This window comes from Toxorhynchites rutilus, chromosome 2, assembly GCF_029784135.1.
Source record: "Toxorhynchites rutilus septentrionalis strain SRP chromosome 2, ASM2978413v1, whole genome shotgun sequence".
In the NCBI taxonomy this organism is placed as follows: Eukaryota; Metazoa; Arthropoda; class Insecta; order Diptera; family Culicidae; genus Toxorhynchites; species Toxorhynchites rutilus.
The window spans coordinates 325365144-325387877 of NC_073745.1; the positions used below are offsets into that span (position 1 = coordinate 325365144).

A 22734-nucleotide genomic window follows, 5' to 3' on the forward strand; every position below is an offset into this window, starting at 1 on the left:
ATAAAATTGGTATTTATGGGGTTCCTCAAACAAACGATTCAATTGCATTTAGATCTCTTTGATATGCTTTGATATCATTTCCCAGTACGTAGATTGTTTGAATAGAAAAAAAATATTAGAAGTTTTTCCAATTCCTCATACATTTGTTTTGTGCACTTCTGTGCTCATTATTGTTGATTCGTTGATATTAATGATATACAATAGCATTGATTAGTTCAGGAATGAATACTTTGAAGTACTGATTGAATGTTGACGCTGGAGGAGACTAAATTGACGAGAACGGAAAGTATGCTGAACTTATTTTTTTATTGTTGAGAATAGAATCATGTGTTGCTAAACCTCCATTGCGAGGGGGTGTTATTATAAAGCCATAAAGTAAAGGTAAATCTAAAAATGCTGTTTTGAAGAAAAATGAAAGATGTGTGATGGTCATCATAAGATAACAACGGAGAAGCTGGTGCAATCAAGTCGACGTATTCTGGTGGATTTGAAAATGTCAGGCCCAAAAGTCTGTCGTACGTCTCGACAAAACAGTTTATTTATCTCAAGGCGTTTGCAAACATTGCTTTGGTCAATTCAATCTAAGTTTCGTTGGAGACTTTTAAGGGAACATATCCGTATGTCTTCGTCCAGGTACCATCGCAAATTAGATGAAAATCACCAATGAACGAAGTTATACATACTTAGACATAGGGGGAGTGGGTTTTCGCTCGTTGAATGATCGAAATACTGGATATTTGCGGACTCATATTTATTCGTATTTTGCAGCGTAAGACCAAGTACCACTTAATAAATTACTTGACTGAAATACTCTTTATATAATCTTTTGTAAGCTAAGAATGATTTTTGATTAGAAAAATATACAGGTCATGAATTTAAATGTAAGACCTCAAAAAAAAAAAGAATTCCTGTACAGGGTTGTACGATGCCACAAATGTTATGCAAAAGAAAGCAACAACGAAGTTTTCTAAATATTTCTAATCGATATCCAATGAATAGATGCTGCAGATGTGAAACGCTGGAATACCTACTTAAATTAAAAACGTAGCTATACATAAATTTTAGGCGACTTTCAATGTATTGATGGTAGTCAGATAAATAGAGTCAAGTAAGAAATAGCATGCTATAAAATACGGGATAATTAAACTTTTAAATAACATAAATTTTCTAGCAGTGGATTAGATTGAATGAGTCTTGGAAAGAGTTCGCGAACATGCATATATTTTTCCACATTGGGACATTACATGTTTGTCTCATTCGAAGTTAGATTCGATACGTATGTCCAAACGACGAATTGAACAATCTTATTGCTGAGCATCTAAACCGGTTTCAGTGAATCATTTGAAGAATCAAAAATAAAAATTGCATTTGTTTTATCAGCATTCAATGCTAGTTTATTTTTGCACGTCCATTCATAGATTCTAGCTATGTCTGGATTAATTTTCTGAGATATTTCAATTGCAATTGCAATTGTATCATCGGCAAAGAGATGGATTTTTCAATTCTGAATTACACAAGGGGGTCATTTATGAGAATAAAATAGATTCTAATATTGAATCCTGAGGAACTCTTGATGTTATTGAGAGAAATGACAAAAAAACTCCATTGTTTAAAACCACCTGTGATTTTGAACACAGACACAATTTAATAAGGTTAACTGCATGATCTGAAAATGTAAACTTCGTTAAATCCAAAAGAATTAGGACTACTGGCCTTCCGTTGTCAATATCATCAAATACTCTGAACATTGCTGTTTTTGTACTGTGTTTTGCTCGATAGCCGGACTGAAATGGACTTTACATGTTAATTTTTTATATAATTACTTATATTAACTTTTTCGAACAACTTTGATATTGAATAAAAGATAATGATAGGTCTCAAGATTTTCAATGAGCTTAAATGGATTTTAAGTTTATAGGTATAACTTTGGTTTTTTTCCCATGCATCTGGAAAAACTCTCATAGTAACTATGTGGTTAAATATGTGCGTTATTGGTTCAATTAATATCGGACAAAAAACCTCCAAAATTTTCATGGCAACATATCTAGCCCAAGAACATTTGATTTGATCGAATTCATGGCATAAATAACGTCTACTTGGTTGATACTATCAAAGTAAAAAAATTCACGCTCCATATTCGTTGATTCGTTGGAATTTTTATTATTAAGTGCTAATCAGTAAAATTTCTGCAATACGATTGATTAATTTCATCAGCAGTGAACTGTGTCTCCGGTGTATTTATTCCGAGCTTTTTGACATTTTTCCATAATTATTTTGTTGGCAAAGTTGTATTTAGCCTGACTGAAACAAAGTTTGGCAGATCGTATAAGTTTTTAAGATTTTTCCATCTCTTTTATAATAAATCGTGACTAACAATTTCTCTACTTATTCGTTATTAGGAATCTCTATTTTCTTCGTCATCAGGAATGAAAAAGACTTGATTGTGGCAGCTGGAATCGACGGACATTATCTTTAGTTATGCACCTCTATTCCGGATCCCGATCGGGTTTGAAGTTGGCAAAATAATGCATTTTGTAACCCGTTCAACTTCGACTAAGCACATTTATCAATCCGTTCGACTTCGAATTATTTTGAAATTTGTTTTTCATCATTGCAAGGATGCCTAATTTGCAGACAAGTTCGCAGTTTTACTGATATTTCATTTTTATCGGAGACTCTATCCTGTTGCAGACTACAGGGATATGGTATTTCTTTTCTATCTGGCTTGACTCAGTTCCCTGCGCTAGCAACCTTTTTTTTCAGGCATCACTTTACTATTCTCACGGTTACAAAGATAGCTGGCAGGTATTGATACACATAAACATTTCATATTTTCGACGAAGACCTTCTGAAAAATCATCTGGCATCTCTGGAGGTGATTACGTTTACTAAATTTCTAAAGGGCACTGTTTAGATTTGGTGCGCTCTGTCGCTTTTTCGTACAAAAAGATCAATTTAAAAACAATTTTCGTGCTCAGGAATATTTTTGTGTACTCTCTGAGTTGAGCACAACCGACCGCGTGAGCTGTCCAAGCTGGACCACCCCAAAACGCAAGCTACGTATCTGATCAATATTTGCTCCCAGGGGGATTTCTCGCATCTTTGTAGCATGGTAAGAAAACTTGCATCATGTGTCTGCTGCGGGAACTTTACGGACCGGGGGTGGAACGCCTACGCAATGAAATAATGAACTTCACAACGCCCTCGAGCCGGAAGGTGGAAATCATGACCGCCAGCAGTAATCACCACATCGAGGTGAATCCATCGAATGCCAGGACATATGACAGGGTGGTCGTGACGGATTTGATCAAGCAATTGCTCAGACGCAGCAGATTGACCCCAGCGGGCAGAGGGAATTTAAGACGATCGTCTTGTCCGAGGTGGATGAGCTGCCCAAAGATGCCCAGAGAAGCTGAGAAGTGCCATGAAAAAGTAGGTGTCTACGTGCAGATTGATTCTGTGCGTCAATTATACTTCGCGGGTTATTCCCGCGGTTGGAAGTCGTTGTTTGGAAATAAGAGTAACAGCTCCATCTGAGCAGGATACTCTGAAAAAAAAAAGTAAGATTGCCATTTGTTTCTTTCTTAAATGTAACAGCACTATTCGCATTTCAGCACATCGAGAAGAAAAATATTACCGCTAAGTTCGAGCGCAATTTGCGACGCGCTATCCTCAAGCTTGCAAGGTACAACAGTATCCGTTTACGGTGAACCAGGAGGTGCCAGAAATCGACTGATAAGCATTCCTTCGAGAAACCGCCAATCAGATTGTCCTCGAGCAAAGTCCACAGAAGCTGGGAGTGGTGAGGGAACGGTTATACGAGCAATATGAGTCGGAAGACGCAAACGTTGAACTTTACCATACACAGCACCGGATGCAGCAAAGAAACAAACATATATTCCATCTGGAAGCGTTCGTGGCGCAGTTTATAGCACTGTATAAAAAGTTTCTCAACCAAGCATCCTCATGTAAAAGGATGATTTTTGAGCGATTTATCGAGATCGTAAATTTCATTCGTATTTATTTAAAAATAATAAACTTTTTGCGTTCATCTCACGTTTACTAACTACACTAAAATAGTTCAGGTAAAACTTAACTTTAAAGAAATTAACCACGCCTTGTCGGTTTCCATTCATTGTCCGATACTGACCGAGAATTGCAGCCTTACGTTTCCGAGATTTACCTTCATCACCGGACAACTTTGGAAAACTACAACTCTTCAGGTGTATCAACCTGTTTCCTGTAATGTTCACAAAGTGAAGCTTCTCCAAATGATAGACCGTCACATCCGTGTCGTTGCTGTTTGGTATTTATCTGATGAGTAACCTCCTGTGGCTGCTTACCGCTCTAAAAATCAATGAGAAAAATTATAAATCGAAATCGATATAATTTTACATTGTTTTACCTTTAATTCAAATGTGCACAATAAATAATTTGCTGCAGAAACTATAACTTTCAAAACCATTTGCCATTTTTGTTTTTGTTTTGGTTTCACAGTTGTCTGACTGCTGCGATGAAAGTTCGAAATCGAAATTCATTGCCCTTTAGGATTTGAGGCGAACAGGCAGAATGCAAACTATTCGAACTCGATCGGATTGATCCAATCGCCGAACGGATTGGAATCCAATCGCCGATCGTGAACCGGAATGAGGGTGATGATATAATTTTAGTTTCTATTGTATAGCAAACAAGTCATATTTTACGATGAAATTTGATTTCATTACCTACGTTAAGATGATAGGTGATAGGTTTAAGAGATGAGTCTGGTGAAAGAGCACTGTGATTGAAAATCATATGATTCTTGGAAATCAAAGAATTATTCTATTACAAGAACAAACATTGCGTGAACAAAATATTCGGCAACCCTGCCGTCCTGAAATCAACCGTACTGACGAATGAACATATGAACATGAATGAATTCCTCGCTTCCCCTTTACTACTTCATTCATCGATAGCTCGCTTTCCTCGAAGGAGAAAGCCAACGTGTCTGCGTTCATCCTTGCTCTCAGAACAGACGAGGCTCATGCTCTTTCTGAGGAACAGAAACAAAGCAAAAAACACACAACACACAACAAGAGCGGGGAAGTGTGTCTTCCTGTCTGTGGCGAATGCCGATGGCCCAGAGACCCGTGTTCCGTCACTGGCGATGCAGTGCGATTGTTAGTCATTCACTTGATCGCCTAGCGTTGAGGCGTACGTATCGAATTTCTGTTGTTCCGTCCGTTCCGTTCCGGACTGTTTAAACGTTGTTCAATAATTCAAAGTTGTGGTGTATCAACATTGATCGTTGGTGGACTGAATGATTTCAGGTCCGCGTAGTCCCCCCCTCCAAGTGTGTTCGGGAATCAATCAATGCATCAACAGTGGAGTGGTGTCATCAATAGAAGTCGCAAGTGCCCGAGAATGAATGTGTATATGTGATTGAGACACGAAACGGGGTATCCTCACACGGTGCTTACACGCATGGGAGCCGATTGATGAAAGGATATAACGGTAAATTAATTGAACGACGACAGCGGTAAGCTTTAGCGTTGCTGCCGCAAAAGGATTAGTTCAGTTCAGTGTGTGGAGGTGTGTGGCTCATAAGACAAAGTGGAGATTCGCTAGGTTGGATTAAGTGCAAAGTGGCGAATTCAAGATTGAATCTGACTGACTGAAGAATACACACGGATTCGTGTGTTGGGCGTGGTAGGAGATTGTAGCCGAAGGCGCCAGAAGAAGCGGCAAGTGGAACACAATTCTGCGGATGGTCTTCGTTGGAACTACAAAATGACAATGTCCCAACTACTGAAGCAAACGAAGAAATGTTGCGTGAAGGTAGGTCACCACCACCATCGTTATGAGCGTATTTTTTTTTGTTTGTTTGTTTTGTTATCCTGTGTCGGTGCGCCAAAGGCGCAAATGGACAGGATATGTGACCCAGAGTGTTGGATTTTAATTAACGTGGAGGAGGTGGGCACTTGCCTCCGAAGCTCCGGAAGGAGTTTCGGGTACAGAAAAAACAACAACGACGTGGGATAGGGAACGAAGCACAGCGTGTGGAAGTGTGTAATCGGATGTTCCCACGATGCCGTGGATGGAATATGTGATGGTGATGACTGGGGTGGCAATTAATTTTAACAAGTTATCCCGTACTTGTGTTACAGTGCCACCGGCACGGAATAATCCCTCTGTCATTTACGTATATCGTTTTTTGTTTGTGTGCTTGAGGCATACCGAGTGGGTACTGCATGTCGGGGACTTAGTCGTCCGATAGGGGACGAGTTGAATGAGGGGTTTGGTTTGGTTGTGCGGAGGGAGGATTTAATGTTCTCGCTGTGTTTTATTGTTCCGAAAGCATATTCCCATGCTTTATGATATTATGATTTCGGTGGAAGCTCGATTGGTTTGATAGGGTCATTTCGGTTCTCACACTTTCGGGGAAGTGGAATTCCCAATCTATGTAAATTATCTAATCGCAGTTAATTGCAGCTAGAATTTCAAATCGTGACTTGTGTGGAAAAGAGTACATTGTATCAAAAAACGTATTATAAATCAGTACCAATTTATTGTTTCACCTTCAAAGTGAACCCCATCCGCATCAACTGGAAACAGGCGCCTTGTATTGGTCAGCTGAATCATTATCAGGAGAACCTGAAGGTTGTTCGAAGATATTTTCAACGTTTATGACCAAAAATTCAATCACACAACAACTACAAAACATTGTGGGAAGGCGTCAGTTTCATGAGCTTTCTTCGCAAAAGTCTGCCTTTACATCGAATTTTCCTTCTCAAACGCCACATAATGTCCAAATTATATTCCTAATGACTGTCTGACGTTTTGAACAGAATTACGAGTGCATAACACCGGTTTCGGCTCGACAAGAGAGCGCCATTCCGAAGCTTATAGCTTGGTTTGCGTGTCAAACACGTAAACCCATGTATTATCTTGATTTTTGCAAAAGTAGGGACAAAGCAAACATTAAATCGTATAAAATGCCAAAATTGGGGGCGATATATATGCATCCAAGACACATTTGAGTGTTATATGCCGCGTTCAACTGGTTTATATATGCAAAAGAGGAAGCGATATACGTATATGCCACATTATATACATATATATAGCCATATATTGATACGCACTTTGATCCGAAAATGTCACATAAAATGAATAGAATATAATCCATCGATGATATGGAAAATCGTTTTCCTGCACTTTGTATGATTTCAGATACACATGATGCATACTTTGATTGTTATTTTATACGATTGTGATTTTATACGAATTTTTCACATATTGAGTTGAAAATTCATTCATCCGTTATTCTCTATTCAATTAGTTTAGGTCACACAAAAAGGGCTGCTCATCTTCAGAAGTAAATCTTTCATCAAGCCATTTTCCCTCTTTTTTATATGTACTGAAGCAATGCATAGCAAGTGCGTGGCCATCGATGCAAATAAGCGCAACATGCGGTATTGCGTTGTCGTGATGGAAAACCACACCTCGTCAGGTCGCCAAATCGATTTCGCTTTCATTTGATCCAATATTTGATTGCAATATGTGCCAGCTTTGATCTATAACCTTGAAAAATGAGCTTGTAGTAAACTACATCTTCTCAGTGACATCAAATGCACAATGGAACCTTCTTCGGATGAAATCCAGGCTTCGCAACAGTTGAATAACTATTTTCCTTAGACCAAATGCGTTTTTTATGCAAATTTTGGTATACAATCCATGTCTCGTCTCCAGTGACAAGTCTCTTTAAGAAAAGAATTCTTTTTATGTCGTTGGTGAAGCTAATCGCACAAACTTCATATCGAGTTGCATATTCCATCTTGATCAAATGCGCATGTATCGTTGTCTCGGGAATATTAGTGGCAGCCGCTATCTCAGTTTTTTGCAGTTTTCATCTTTCAACTCGAAATTGCTAGCTATAAATTTGTTAAGCCAATTGCCAATTTTGCAGCATGTTTATTTTAAACGAGCATTTTTCAACAACGAAACAATAAGCTCTGAGATGACTGAAACCGATGCCATAAACGGCTGAGAGATAAGCCTGCATGTTCATATAAACACAGCCATTTAGACTCACGCAAAGCGTGGCTTGGAAGAAACTTATGAGGCAGCCTAATAGGTCAAACCTTTTTGATCCCACCAAACACAGCGCATTGTCTTCCGTCCATTCAGTCGTTTTAGCCTTGCTACCGATGTTGATGGTTCCCCTGGACTAATCCAAGAAGTTTGGCGCTTAGGATTCTCGAAATAAATCCATTCTTCATCGCCCATCACAATCCGATAGAAAAATGGTTTCCTTTTGTACCTGGCGAACAGCGAAACCGTTTAATTACTTCCAATGGCTTTACATTGAGAGTCATCTGTGTCCAAAAGTGCATGCAGTTCACTGTCCTCGAACTTTTTCGGGAGGTTTTTCGAGTTTTATTGGTTTCTCACGCCAATAACACATTTTCTTAAACTTTTTTGAATCACTCAATGCACTGCGATTTTCCAAGAGCTCGTTCGCCGTGATTTTGTAGCAGTTTTCTTCGAATGGCAGCGGAAAACCAATGCTGACCACAAATCGCCCTTTCCAGGTACACAATTCGACATTTTCAATACTCTTCAAACCTACGCTGCAGAGTAAAAGTTGTTTTGTTTGATTTACCAGATGTCAAAATATGCGAACTCAAATTTTGTTCAGTTCCTAAAAAGAAGGAAACAGTGAATCGCAAGCTCTACCCCTACACCATTTTGTGATTCTCCTGCCATTTAGCATAGCATAATAGCAGCGGCCTAGCAGAGAAGAACGGTCAGTTATTTTCCAACCGTAAATATTGCTTGAAATTTTACTTTTCTGTACCAAATATGCATTCAACATAATAGAGTAACACGTTTTTTTTTACCAATTTTAGTTTTCTTAAAATCTGATTCTGATGATGATTTAATATTATAATGGTCAGTTTCTGTGGAAATACTTAAAAAATGTATAGTCAAAAGTGTAGTCAAATAGAATCAAGACTACATGTTTTAAGTAATCAAACATGATCTGAAAATTTTCATTCAAATTTTAACATTCTCAAACTGTCTTCGCACCCGCTAGTTTAATGGAGAATAGCTTGGTTTCCAAACTCAAATGTAGCCTTCAGACGTCAACACTTTACATTGGCCATCGCGGATTGACTGTAAGGGTCATTTGTTGGTTGTGCCAACCTAACAACAATTGAAAAAATTGCTTCAAAACGATTCATTCTCGATACTTTTTGTTGACAGAATGCGAATCGGTTCTGTTAGTTTTTGGTGGATTTAACAGCTTTTCTGAGAAGCTGTTCCTAATTTTCATCGTCGAGTGAAGCATAATTATTTTTTTATAATGGTCGCTCATCTCCATTAAGTCTTCGCATTGTCTGACGTGTTAATGGCGTTCGTTATGGTTTTATGAGTACAATCAAATTTAAAGAAATTCAAACCGCGCATGCGATGAGTAACGCTGTGCGGGGCAATTGCTTCGTACATTAATTATAATAACAGTTAAAATTTACTCATAATTGGATGTAAATTTAATTGCTCTGTGCTTCCAGCACCTCTGGTGAAGCGCGAAGCAACGATTAGGCCGTATTTTAATACAACATGTCACTGTTGACAGCCGCCGCTACGCAAATATTGTCGGAAGGAGCGAACAAAACATCTGAGAGATAATTGAAATGACTCGTTGAGATCCCCGAGTGTTCCGGGAAGCAGGAAGTTTAAAGATAACGTCCTCGAGAGACAAGTGGAGGCGATACTATTGACTATAATCGTCACACAGCGCTATTGAGGGTGGGGTGAGGGATGAAGCGAAAATGGGCACCGGATACACATTTTTGGCATTTTTTACAGAGACAGCGTGGGCAGCGGAATCTCTATCCTTGGTTCGCATTGATGTTCGCTCGGTGACATGGGATTATTGTCTCCTTGGAGTGGAGCGAAACAAAAGCCACACACAATCGAAACGAGGGGCTGTTCAGAAAACGGCAAATTGCTCCGCTATTATCCCGTCTCAAAATTGCTTAAACAAACCTTCTTTCGAGCTCCGGCAATAATAACAAAACAATCCACTCCCCCTGTCCCAATTCCTTGGGTTAGTTCTCGTTCTCCTCAAGCTCAACATTAACTCTGATTACATTTGTTTCACGTTGCTGCGTCCTTGCCCCGCATCATTTTAATGCTTGGAATCCCGCCGGAGCGATATTTTCCCACACAGCATCTCTCGCCGTCAAAATTCTCACCGATTTGTGGCGGAAGATATAACCAGCTCAGCGCGATGATGATTGTACAGCTGGCCGGTGGCCGGAGAAGGAAGGGAAACAGCACTATCATCGTCATTATCATCTCCATTAATTCTGATCCATAATCGGCCTGGTCCCGGTCCCAAAGGGGCCAGACGAGAGCCGCATTGACAGCATCACGATATTTGTTGGAGCTTTGAAAGTTCGGCCCCCGATTCAACCCTGCTATCTGTGATACCTTTGGGAACAACTCCGCAATCACCACTTAAGAATCCTTCCGAAAATCAGTGCCCAAACTTCCCGTCTCACTTTGCGCTGAGCTTCGCTACCGGAGCTCAGTAGTATGGAAAATAAAAAAAAAACCAGTCATCTGTGGCGATTCGCCGATGGGCTTCCACGAGGAAGTCCGCCGCAGTTTTGAACCTTAAATGTACCCATGAGTTTGAGTGCGTACCACCCCTCCTCTCCTCTCCGAGCCACTTTTGCGTGTTCCGCTTTGGTTTGGACACTCGAACAGGTGTGATTATCCTGCCTTTCCCAGAGAACGACCAAGCAAGCGAGTGAGCGGTAGCTGATGCCTTGTGGCTTTGCTTTTATGGTTGTGTTATGGTGGGAATTTTTCGGGAAGTCACTGACAACGCGTCACAAAAGGGAGATGACGATGGAAAAAAAAACTCGACGGGATGCTCTGGCAAGCTGCTGGAGGGACACAAGATAAACGATACAAAAATAAAGTCATACTCGTTTGCCCTCGCGATGATGGTGATGATGCTGAGCCTCAGAGAGAGATGTGTGGGAAAATGTTCATGAGCCATCATAACTGGAAGCGTGTTTTTTCTCGTTCTGATGTTTGCAGGGGATCAGAAAGAGGATGGAAGATAAAAAAGAACATGCTGATGGTATCGTGCCGATAGCATCAGATTTTTTTTCTGAACATGGAAAGAAATCAGGAAGCGCTGGGACCGAAAAAAAGAACAATATGTGAATGAAAGTTAAGCAAAAATTGTTCTAACATGAGCAAACTTCGTGTAAGAATCGATTCGCATAAAATCGATTCTAGCGCACCTGGTGGTCAGCTTTAAAAGAATCACTGTTCATTTTATTGAAGCAGTCGTAGTAGGCGTATCCTGAGATGAGACATGACAATAGAGGGGTGGATTTCGGACCAGTTCCTCGGCTCCTGATTGGTTGTTGAGGAACATAATTGACAAAGATAAATACACAAAAATGAGATTTCCAACATTTTGACAGTCTTGCAAAAGATAATCAAAATTGAAGCGAAGAGATGGAAACATTGCATCGCAAGTTCCACCCTTAAACCTTTTTGGGGATTCTCCTGTCGTCAAGCATAGCATAATAGCAGCGGTCTAGCAGCGAAGAACATTCAATTATTTTCCAACTGTAAAGCAGTCAACAATCAAATACGGAGCAAATGACAAATGACAACCACGGCAACAGAAAACATATTCAAAATCATGTTGGAATTTGAATGAATCAAATGTAACCATACATACAAAATATATATAAAGAACACCGTAATAAACGCTAAGGTACAATTTGGAGAACGATTAATTTTATTATTATCTCTTGAAATAAAACTTCTAATTTATCGGCAATGAAGCACAGTACTGGTCAAAATAAAAATAAAAATTTTCTGTTAGGTTTAAGTCTGAGCTTTGTGGTGACCATTCCAATAGCTTAATACGTGAAGCACGGAAGTACGCAGTGAACTTCTTGTCTAAACCAACTATTCGCGTCGACTCTTTAAGATTCCTTTTCAAAATGCTGACGTAATTGTCTGCCGTCATTATGCCATTAATTTACCGCCATCTGATCAAGCAGACTAAAACATCCGTGCTTGACCGTTTTTTGGATATTTTTGTCGGCAAGTTTTTCGCTAGGTTTCATCCAAACTCGTGCTTGTTGTTTGCGGCCGAAGAGTTCAAATTTACCTTCATCGCCCCTGATAACCTGTTTCCAGAACTCTATCGGCTCGTCGATTTATCTTTGAACGAATTTGAGGCGTTTGATCCTGCAGAAATAAACATCAGCCAAAAATGTATGCTGAATATAATGTAAACAAACATATTAACATTTCGAATCAATGGTCGTCGTTGGGAAAATCCTCTCTTTTAACCCAATTCCTGCACTCTTTTGCGCACAGTTTGTTGGGAGATATCAAAGTCAGCATTCACACAAATCACTCGGCTGCGAAAAGATTTTTGACCAATTCTCGAGAAATCCGGCGATCATCGCTGGTTGTAATCTTCCGTTTCCTTCCTCTACCTGTCCGATCCGCTACGCTTCCTAATTCTCCGTGCTTTTTGCATATTTTTCGTGCTCCTGCTTCACTTAAATCGTATTTTTGAGCATTTTTCCTATAAAAACGACGTTCTCGACGGTTTTTAACTTTAAGTTTACGGATATTTACGGAAACATGCTTTTTCCCCATCCTACCAGGTTAAACCACGCACTAATAATGATAAACAAATAATCAAACACATTGTTTTGACGTTTCTTTGTAGGGATAGGAATATTGTTAGACTTCTGAGGGGTTGGGCAGTTTCAAAAGGAAAATTACTCAGCTGAGAAATAGTAATCTGATTATGTTATTAAGTATGCGCACTTTGTTTTGACAAAGCGAAAATAGAGTTTAATTACAATTATGCTTTAGTGTGAATAACATATGCAATTCGCTGACAAAATTCTTACACCAATCACAATCACCTTACACCATCACTGAAGTCGCTTTTTACGCGGTTTTATATATGCGGCTTTCTTACGCGGTGCTAGGAATTTGACTTTTGATGAAATAAGTTTTTATTGTATCACTGATTAGTAGCCAAGAAATAAAAGGAGAAACAAATATTATGATTGTAGCACTCGAAAAAAACCAGTTAATCAACTGTTAGAATATGGGTTGCATTTAACTAACTAATATTTCACTATGTGTTAGATTTTTACACGGTGGGAGGTGATCTGGCGAAGTGGTAACATTACACTAGAGATCACGAGTTCAATTGTTACTCCCGACATTATTCCAAAATGGAAGTAAAGAGACGAACCAGCCAAAAGTGTTGAAAGTCACAATAAAACAGAAACAAAAAAAAAGGATTTTTACACGGTTTTTTTACGTGGATTTTGGAATTTACGCGGTTTTCTTTTACGCGGCATGTATCCCCCGCGTGAAAAGCGACTCGTGTGTATATCAAGAATAATACAATTTATCCGAATTCATCGAGCTCATATACCTTATATAAGAAAAGAGTGAGTTCTAGTTCTAGTTCTACATCTAGATAGTGGTTGCGTTCGTTTTTTTATACTGTTTGTCGACAAAAAAACTTATTTCTGATTTTTTGATGTTGAATTTGACATGGATGTCGCATCACTACTCATTGTTTTTCGTTGAAATCAACCGTGACAATTGGGTCGATTACCTTGAAAAAGAACTCAATCCTTCGGACTTTGAATCAGAAAATTGCAGGCTCGGATCCTGTCACGGTCGCCATGTGATTGATATCTTCTTTTTGTTCTCTTCAAAGAATTAAAGTGCGACAAGGTGCAACTAGATGACGATACAGACTGAATTTATTCAATTTCTTACTGCTAAGACTGTGTTTCCTAACTCTGTGTAAATTTATCTTCTTGCTTGAGTGGTCTCGCTGGGTGTGATGCACTCAGTGTGTGGTGCAATTATTTTATTGATAACGTGAATCAGCTTAGGTAAACGAATATTACTGAAAGGCAATGTAGTCAAAAGGGAAAACATTCAGGGAAAGATTTTAAAATGAATTGTTGAGATGCGATTTGATACTTTGGAGATGATGTTCTGTCACACTCCAATTGTCCCGATTCCGTCCAATCGAAAACATGAAGCGATCGTGGAATAAAATGTCTGCTAAAGTTGACTAACAGAGAGTCGAAACTTTAAAAAGAACAATAAATTATCTGCATTTTGATATAAAAACATGTTTTGTACCTTTAACCAATCCCGAGAAAATGGTTTTGTGATTTCAGATTCCAAATATTTCAAGCCTTAGAATGTTGCTTGTTTTCTTGTGAACCAAGACTACCCCGGGACTGATTTCTCACTCCCAGTCTTTTGCGGATGAACAAGCTTCTCAATTGACTTCATATCTCACTTCCTTTCCAATTATGCATCCCAAAAATTTCAATTACTCGCCAGTCACAAATTGGGTTGAAAGAATCATAAGAATGAACAAGGACATGTCGGTCACAAATTACGATTACATTTCCCACCAATCAATTCCGAGTTGGCATGTCGCTGGATCCGGCTCACGTTAATTAAAACTGACTGCCTGTCTGTACCTTAATTATTGCTTCGCACAAATTATGGCGACAACAAACGTGTCAACATCAATATTCGATCGGCGAGCCGATTGCCAATTCTAATCAATTTTGGAAGAAATCTATTAATCACAGCAATATCAAACTTTTTCCCCCCCAAGCGCTAATCCAACTTTTGTTTCTCTCTCTCCCGTTTTTTCAACAGATAATCAGAAAGTTCTCCAGCGGCACCCCGTCATCGGGCGGCGGCACCGGAGACAGCGATGTCGTTACCAGCAGCGGCCGCTCAATTTCCCTGAATAACCGGGCGACCGCAAAGTATGTGCTGCACAAAAATTGCACTCCCACGCGGTGCAAGATTCAGCCCACAGTGCCGGAGGGCTTCGGGGAGGCGACGGCCAGCTGGACGGATGAGCCGGCGCCCGTTTCACCCGTGCGGCGACGGCTCGAGGGTTTGTCACCCTCCACACCCACGGAAAAGGAGGTCCCGGTTACGCAGAACAACTATCGGGCCAGCAGGGACGCGAAGAACCAGCCCAAGAAGCGGACCAACATCAACAGCAATAAGAATGTGAACATTCGGAAGTGTTTCCGGCTGCGGAAGGGATTCAAGGATGAGTTGGGGGGCGAGGAGATGAACAACGGTAACGGCGCGGTGGTGTCATCGAAGCTGGATAAAATAAACAAAACGTTGTACCTTGTGGCGAGGGGTGGTCCCCACCAGGATGAGGATGTTGTGTATAGCGAGAGCAAAGCGTTTGGTGGCGTCAATGCGAATAACCTCAATTCGCAAGCCAGTGAGAAAAGTAAAATTTCCAAGCCATTATTCCTGAGCGCGAAGCAGAAAAAGTACAACCAAATCGAGACCCAATTCAGCGCCGATGATGACGTAGAATTCGACCGTCTCAACGATGATGAGATCGTGCCATACGAGATGGATGCAATTCGGGCGGAAAGCAGCTCCCACGATGGCAGCCGATTACAGTTCGAACTGAGTCAGCCACTCCCGGAAACAAGTGGATCACCTCGACCCGGCGGCAGCACCAGCATCAGCAATAACTACGAAGAAGTCGTATTCGAGAAGGTGAAATTCGACCAGAATAAGCGATATCTCCGGAACGGCACCACCAGCTCTCCGTCCACCGCTAGCAACCTTTCGCACAGCGGCTCATGCGTGGCCCATTCTGCCGGAAGCGTGTTCGAATATGACCCCGACCATCCGCTCTCGCAATATGCTGGTGTAGCCAGCAAAAGCGAGGACTTCATCGACTCTTGGCGAAACTACAACGTCAACAGTCGGTGGAACAAAGTCGCCAAAAACCCATGGGACGCGGAAGTGCAGAAAGCGGAATCACCGGTAATGTTCGCCCACGAGCACCCCTCGTGGAGCAACTTCATCGACGAATCACCCCGCGAATCCAGCAGTCCTGCACCAGCAGCACAACAGCATCGATCCTCCGCGGGGAAAACATACCCTCCGCCCTATCAGGTGCGCACCGACATCTGGCAGAATCTGAACAACAAAAACTACGAAATTGACTCGGACGTGTTCTGGCGGACGTCGAACTCGTCGCGACGTACCTCGGCCAGCACCGTCGAGACATGGATTGAGGACGAAGCATTCGACAACTCCTTCAACGAGGAGCTGGAACGGCGATGTGCCACACTCAAGATCTAGAAAACGTGAGGGAGGGAGAGCAAGAAGGGCGGAGCAATGTCCAAGGCTCGCACGTGAAACTTAGTTTTTTTGAAGCATGTGATATTACACCTATTAATATATAAAACAAGAGTAAAGATAATCGAACCGAACAAATCTAAGTCTAGTTTAGTTTATTTTATATTCGAGAATTCGACCTTTGTGTTTGCTGTTTTGTGATTTTATTTTCAGTTGATTAAACAAATGATCTCAGCTAGCGTACGAATATACTTTTAGCTTTTATTTAACTTGAACCGATTTATATATTCCTCCCGGAAATTTGTTTTAACATAGATATATAATATAATGACTCTAGCGTGTAAGGTCGTCATGTTTTCTACCTTGTACCTTCACCTCGAAGAAAAAAAGTAACTCGAATCAAGAGGAGAAGCTCACACAAAAAATAGGGCGCCGCCCGGCGTACAGGAAATCTAATATTCGTGAGAATAGGTCGAAACCGTACGGGCTCTGCGGGCGGGTTCGTGTGCCGTATGGAGACCCCGAAAAGAATAATTGCAGGAAAAAAGTTAACGTGAATTTTTCTATTTCCTTTCTCTCCTTTTGAATTCCATACCTCCTACTTATAATGCAATCAGCGATGACCTTGTTCGGTAGCTTGTGAATGAGGAACAAAACAAAAAGTCATGGTTAAATGGACGGTTTAACAAAATCAGCGAAAATCAGATACCTAATAAAGAGAAAATATGAAAAGCAAATTGAAGCAAAAATTGACGTTTTTACTAGGATGACCTTTCCCCGTGAAATATTGGGATGGACTTTGTGGAAGGGCAAATAATGTTTCCGCTGAAGATTGTTCATTGATTGATAGCTGATATGTACAGTTGGTATTCAAGATATATAGACAATTTCTTGATTGACTTTGATGTGCTGTTACTTTGTCTAGGAATGTACGATAAAGGTTGAACCGGGGAAAAATCGGACACATTAAAAACGGCAGCGTAAGGCATTTTTTTGAGTTTTTTTTCGAAGTTTCACTGAATCAGAGTATGCATTGGTTTTCAGGATAATTCGCGATTCGATCCAGCATGTTCACAATGAAATCCCAGGTACAGTGTCGAACAAACCATTAAAACCACTGCACAGTAGGGCGACTCCATATAAAGGCTGGTCAGGCAAAAATAAGTGCCGTTAAATGCGAAAAAACATGGTTTTAACATAACTTCGGGATGCTGAACACGAATCTGGCATTCATTTCCTATTTGTGCCGTCCATAAAGCACGGGATCTAATTTATGGAGATTTTATGGCACCCGCTCCCAGTAGTATTTTTCACATATTATTTTATATAACTTTATGATCTTTGATCACGAGCAACCGCCACTACCTATTGAAGAAAAGATCACTTAGTTTATGGACGACTCCTCAAATCAAACAAAATTCTGCTATAAATATAAAGGATTTTCTTCAGATTACAAATTAAAACAATCATCATTATCATCATCTTCTTCTTCTTCTTCATAACTGTCATCATATTCATTATCAACTTTCCCTGATTCAACAATTGTTTTTTTCAATAGAAACATTACTTTATCTGGAAGTTTTTACAATTACTTTTCTCCTTTTCAAAATAAGTGTTTACTATTGGGATAAGAAGATGATTGGCTATTTTTTCCTCTATTTATTTAATAAGGCTCAAGTGGATAAAGAGCCATCATCAATCAGTTCATTTTTAAACTATTCGAATCTATTATAACTACATAATCATCAACTTAAATCTAATTACCTAAAACTACAGAACAATATAAAAAAAAGTAAGGGGTTGTATCTAGGACACGACCGCATTTTTGACGTAAAACCACGGAATTACATTATTCGGAATTATATTATCGCATGTTTTCACGTGGGACTACGTCTAACCTTTCAATAAAGTGTTTGGTTTTCTTACTGGGATTTGAAAGCATACTTCCATGAAAGATACGTTATATTTAAAAAAATGGAGTCTATTTCCGTATTCCAAAATTCTGGATAAAGGGTGTGTCACATCAAATTGCATCACGGAAAAAAACGCTGTAGAAATTCGCCCAGTAGACCGATCCTTTTGAAAATTTTAGACAGTAAAATAAAAACTATTAAACAACTTTTGGCATTTTCTTTTTTTTCATACTTCGAGCCCAAGCCCGTATGCTCGCACCTTCCTCTTTACCCCGTCCATAAGGTTCTGTACAACGTCAGGTTGTAGTTTTTTTTGAACAGAAATCCATTTTCTCTTGAAGTCCGCCTCCGATTTGACAACTTTTGGGTTCTTCCGGAGGGCCTGCTCCATAATCGCCCAATATTTCTCTATTGGGCGAAGCTCCGGCGCGTTGGGCGGGTTCATTTCCTTTGGCACGAAGGTGACCCCGTTGGCTTCGTACCACTCCAACACGAAGCGAGATCCGGCCAGAAGATGGTCGGGCCCTCGTGCTGCTTCAATAGTGGTAGTAAGTGCTTCTGTAGGCACTCCTTAAGGTAAACCTGCCCGTTTACCGTGCCGGTCATCACGAAGGGGGCGCTCTGCTTTCCGCAAGAGCAGATCGCTTGCCACACCATGTACTTTTTGGAAAACTTGGATAGTTTCTGCTTGCGAATCTCCTCCGGAACGCTGAATTTGTCCTCTGCGGAGAAGAACAACAGGCCCGGCAGCTGACGAAAGTCCGCTTTGACGTAGGTTTCGTCGTCCATTACCAGGCAATGCGGCTTCGTCAGCATTTCGGTGTACAGCTTCCGGGCTCGCGTCTTCCCCACCATGTTTTGCCTTTCGTCGCGGTTAGGAGCCTTCTGAACCTTGTATGTACGCAGGCCCTCCCGCTGCTTGGTCCGCTGGACGAACTTGACAAATTCAGCTTATTGGCGACATCCCGGACCGAACTTCTCGGATCACGTATAAACTGCCTAACTACGCGCTTGTGATCTTTTTCACTGACGGAGCATCCATTTTTGCCGTTCTTCACCTTCCGGTCGATGGTTAGGTTCTCGAAGTATCGTTTTAGTACTCTGCTGACCGTGGATTGGACGATTCCCAGCATCTTACCGATGTCCCGATGTGACAACTCCGGATTCTCGAAATGAGTGCACAGGATTAATTCACGACGCTCTTTTTCGTTCGACGACATTTTTCCAAATTTACGAAAAATTGATAGTGAAACATGGCCAACGTGATCTATACACTCTTATCTGATTATAAGCGAAAGCTGAAGATATAATTCCTAAAAATTAAATTTCTACAGTGTTTTTTCCGTGATGCAATTTGATGTGACACACCCTTTATGCACACTAGTCGTTGATAAGGTCGTTTTAAAGTGGGAATTTCGAAGTTACGAATTGGTACATGCAGAGAAAATAAATTTGAGACCTACTCAACAGCTTTCAACCGGAAGGTAATTGGTAATTATACCGTTAGAATGGTACATATAACTAAATTGCAAATCACCGAGGATGAGGTGAAGGAGCGCTCATTATCTGTCTTCCGAGGAATTACACAGATGTTTTCGGTGGGAATAAATCCTCGAGAAGCCTTGCCAAAATAGCATTGTCGGTAGCATTTCGGCATTATTCTTATAGGTCGCACCTTCTGTTGGTTTCGTTTCAAATCATACTTACTGGAAGATATCATTTGTTCAAAAAAATTGCAGTAATGGACCGATTTACGATAATGCTTTTAAATCCGGACGCTTTTTAACTTTGCATTAAATTCAATATAATACCACAGCCATAACATTTCAATCGCATAAATTGAAATGTGTCCGGATTAAAAATCATTACTATACTTTTGAACAATGTTGGTAGAGAAAAAAGGGGTATTGTGTTATCATTCAATATTTATGGAATATTATTTCATAGAAATGTTTTTCTTTTATTCAGATGCGAGTGTGTTCATGATGAATAAAAACTATATTTTTTCGATTAAAGATATTAGAGGTCAAACAGCATGAACTACTGTTGGGGAATTTTTGTAATTCTTGTCGAAGCTCGATTCTTGGGTAATTTCATAAGACACGGAATTGAAATGCTGCTAGAAACATAGGGAAAATAATTGATAACCTAGAACAAAAGCACAAAGCATTTCTAACCATTATACGTGTCATACCATCGATTTAATATAATTATTAACCAGTTGCCCAAATAACCATTATATAAAAATACTTATTCCTTATTATTCCCAATAAAGCGGATGGTAATCAGTACAAATTGAAACGGTTCCTCAAAATATCAACTCATTCAGTCAAATTTGAAATTCGTCAGAATAAGACGCCCGTAATCCAAGTGCCAGGGACGTCATTTGAGAGCATTCCACACATGTATGTTCCAACGTAAGGAAGCGACTCCAGTTACATAAGTGTTATCACGTATGTTATGTTTTGTTCTCCTTATTGGAACTCGTTTCCGGAATCAGCTGTGCTGACAAGTACACCCATACTTCTCGGTTTGTCAACGGGATGTCTTGTCGTGTCCTTCAGTTCGCACTCCGCATTGCAACGCTGAAATGTTAGCGAAATATTTGCTCTGTACTCATGCTTTTACTTCAACATTTATTGTTTCCTCCGAGGCATCTTCCTCTCTGCAGTAACGCTGGTGATATATCGAATGTTATCCGCGGGGCTTACTTTAAGAACTGATGTTTTTATGTTTATTTTCTTGATATGTTTTTCTATTCATCACTCTTAGGGGGGGAAAGATACACCCATATGCGCCCAGGATCGTCGTAACATTCAAGTTTATGTTTGTTTTTTTAATTATAACGATTCTTCTCCACACCGGAATGCATTTGAATCTTCAAAATCGAAACAACGACAGATCGGAGCGGATGAAAGGCAGCATCCCATCCTTCAGCTCAACCAATAAAACCCGTGTGGATCCACAACGAGGAATTTGGTTGGCCGTGGGAACGACAGTCGATTCCGTTCGTGGGGTAGCTTGACCAATTAGGATGCAGGCTTTATTTGAATTCTTAAGCTTGATACAGATGGAGAGCATAAAAGGGAGAAGCCAAACATTACTTTTATGGTGGGCTTTGTATTCGACGCGCTTTTCTTCGTCCGTCATCTATTACCATAAGAATGCATTCGACTGACCACTTCACCCAGTTTTATGTGCCATTGGATCTGGATTATATACACGTTACCAGAGCGGAATCCCACGGAAAGTAATCAGACACAATATTTTTTTTTGGTTGGCGGTGAATAGATGGAATGGACATCTACCCTCATCTGGGAAGATGATTAAATTGTTCGAGCTCTGCGAGAAAAATAAACAAGTCAGTGAAAGGGGGAAGATAGTATCGTCGCAATGCGGTTGATTGATTGATTGTATATTGATTATCTACCTTGAAGGTGAAATGGATGTTGCGGTAGAATGATTTTTCTTTTCGTGTGATGTAAACGTGTGGAAATGCATGCATAATGAATTGTGTTCGATTGTGCTATTGGAAGTTTGTTCATATCAGTTATAGATATAATTTGATTGTTTTTGGATTTTTGTTTGATTTGGGTGGGATTGTTATCCAATTTAAAAATCACAAAATCCCATACTGAACCAACATCGTTAATATTCAATAAAAACATCTACCGATTATTATGAACGTGCGTTTAGTAAGAAAACGTGGATGTGGCAACGAAAAATAAATTTTGGGCGGGACGAAGTTTGCCGGGTCAGCTAGTGCGGAATCAATTTCCTATCCAATGGTTTATAGTATAACTTATATCGCAATAACGACTTTGCGTTATATACATTTGAAATTTTTCGTTACATTTTCCGTGACCATCCTATATAGTAATCAAAGCCGTAGTCCTACGTGAAGAAAGTTTTGCACATTTGGTGTACTGAAAACGGTGTAATATACAATCAGATCGCGAAAAGTATCTAAATTTGCCCGGGGAGTGTGACAACAAATGATTGAGTGAGCCAAGAAGTGGACATAAATCCGAGTCTAGTGACTCCAGATTGGAGCAGATAGTCGTGAATTATATTCGCAAGCATCGATCTGTTTCTATATGTTACATGACCAAGAAAGCTGGTCCAGCGAATTAAGAAGAGAGATGATTTGAAAACCTATAATAAACAAATAGAACCCAAACAAACTGGGAACAGCAACAATGGGAAGGAATCAAATGAAAGTGATTCGGTAGCTTTTATAAACAAGAATATTCAATGCATTTAGAATTGGGAAATTATTTATCATTATTATATTTAATTGAAGAGCCGCTCTCTTTTTTCAACGAATCGAATATCTAGTTGTCTTGTTTTGTTAAATATTCAACAAAAACACTACATTCCCGTTAACTTTGCAACGCTGTTCGAACGTAAATCGATCCAAATAATGCACGATTTCAAAATAAACCAAAAGGAAGTCCATCCTATATGAATTATATCAATTTGCTACCTACAGTGGATCTAGGGCAGGACCTTTCGAGTATTCCTTCCCATCAAAGATTTCACCGACTTCGGTGTAATTTTTCGGCGGATAGATAATGAGCGCCTCTTTACCTCATCC

The 22734-nt window shown here is 40.0% G+C and overlaps 1 protein-coding gene across 1 annotated transcript; it reads left to right on the plus strand.

Annotated features, from left to right (window-relative positions):
• Window positions 1–5124: 5124 nt before the first annotated feature.
• LOC129767824 (uncharacterized) lies at window positions 5125–16961 on the plus strand. Its single transcript, XM_055769052.1, has 2 exons — window positions 5125–5817; window positions 14755–16961. The coding sequence occupies exons 1-2, from the start codon at window positions 5770–5772 to the stop codon at window positions 16225–16227; spliced, it is 1521 nt and encodes a 506-aa protein (XP_055625027.1). The 5' UTR covers window positions 5125–5769; the 3' UTR covers window positions 16228–16961.
• Window positions 16962–22734: the final 5773 nt, after the last annotated feature.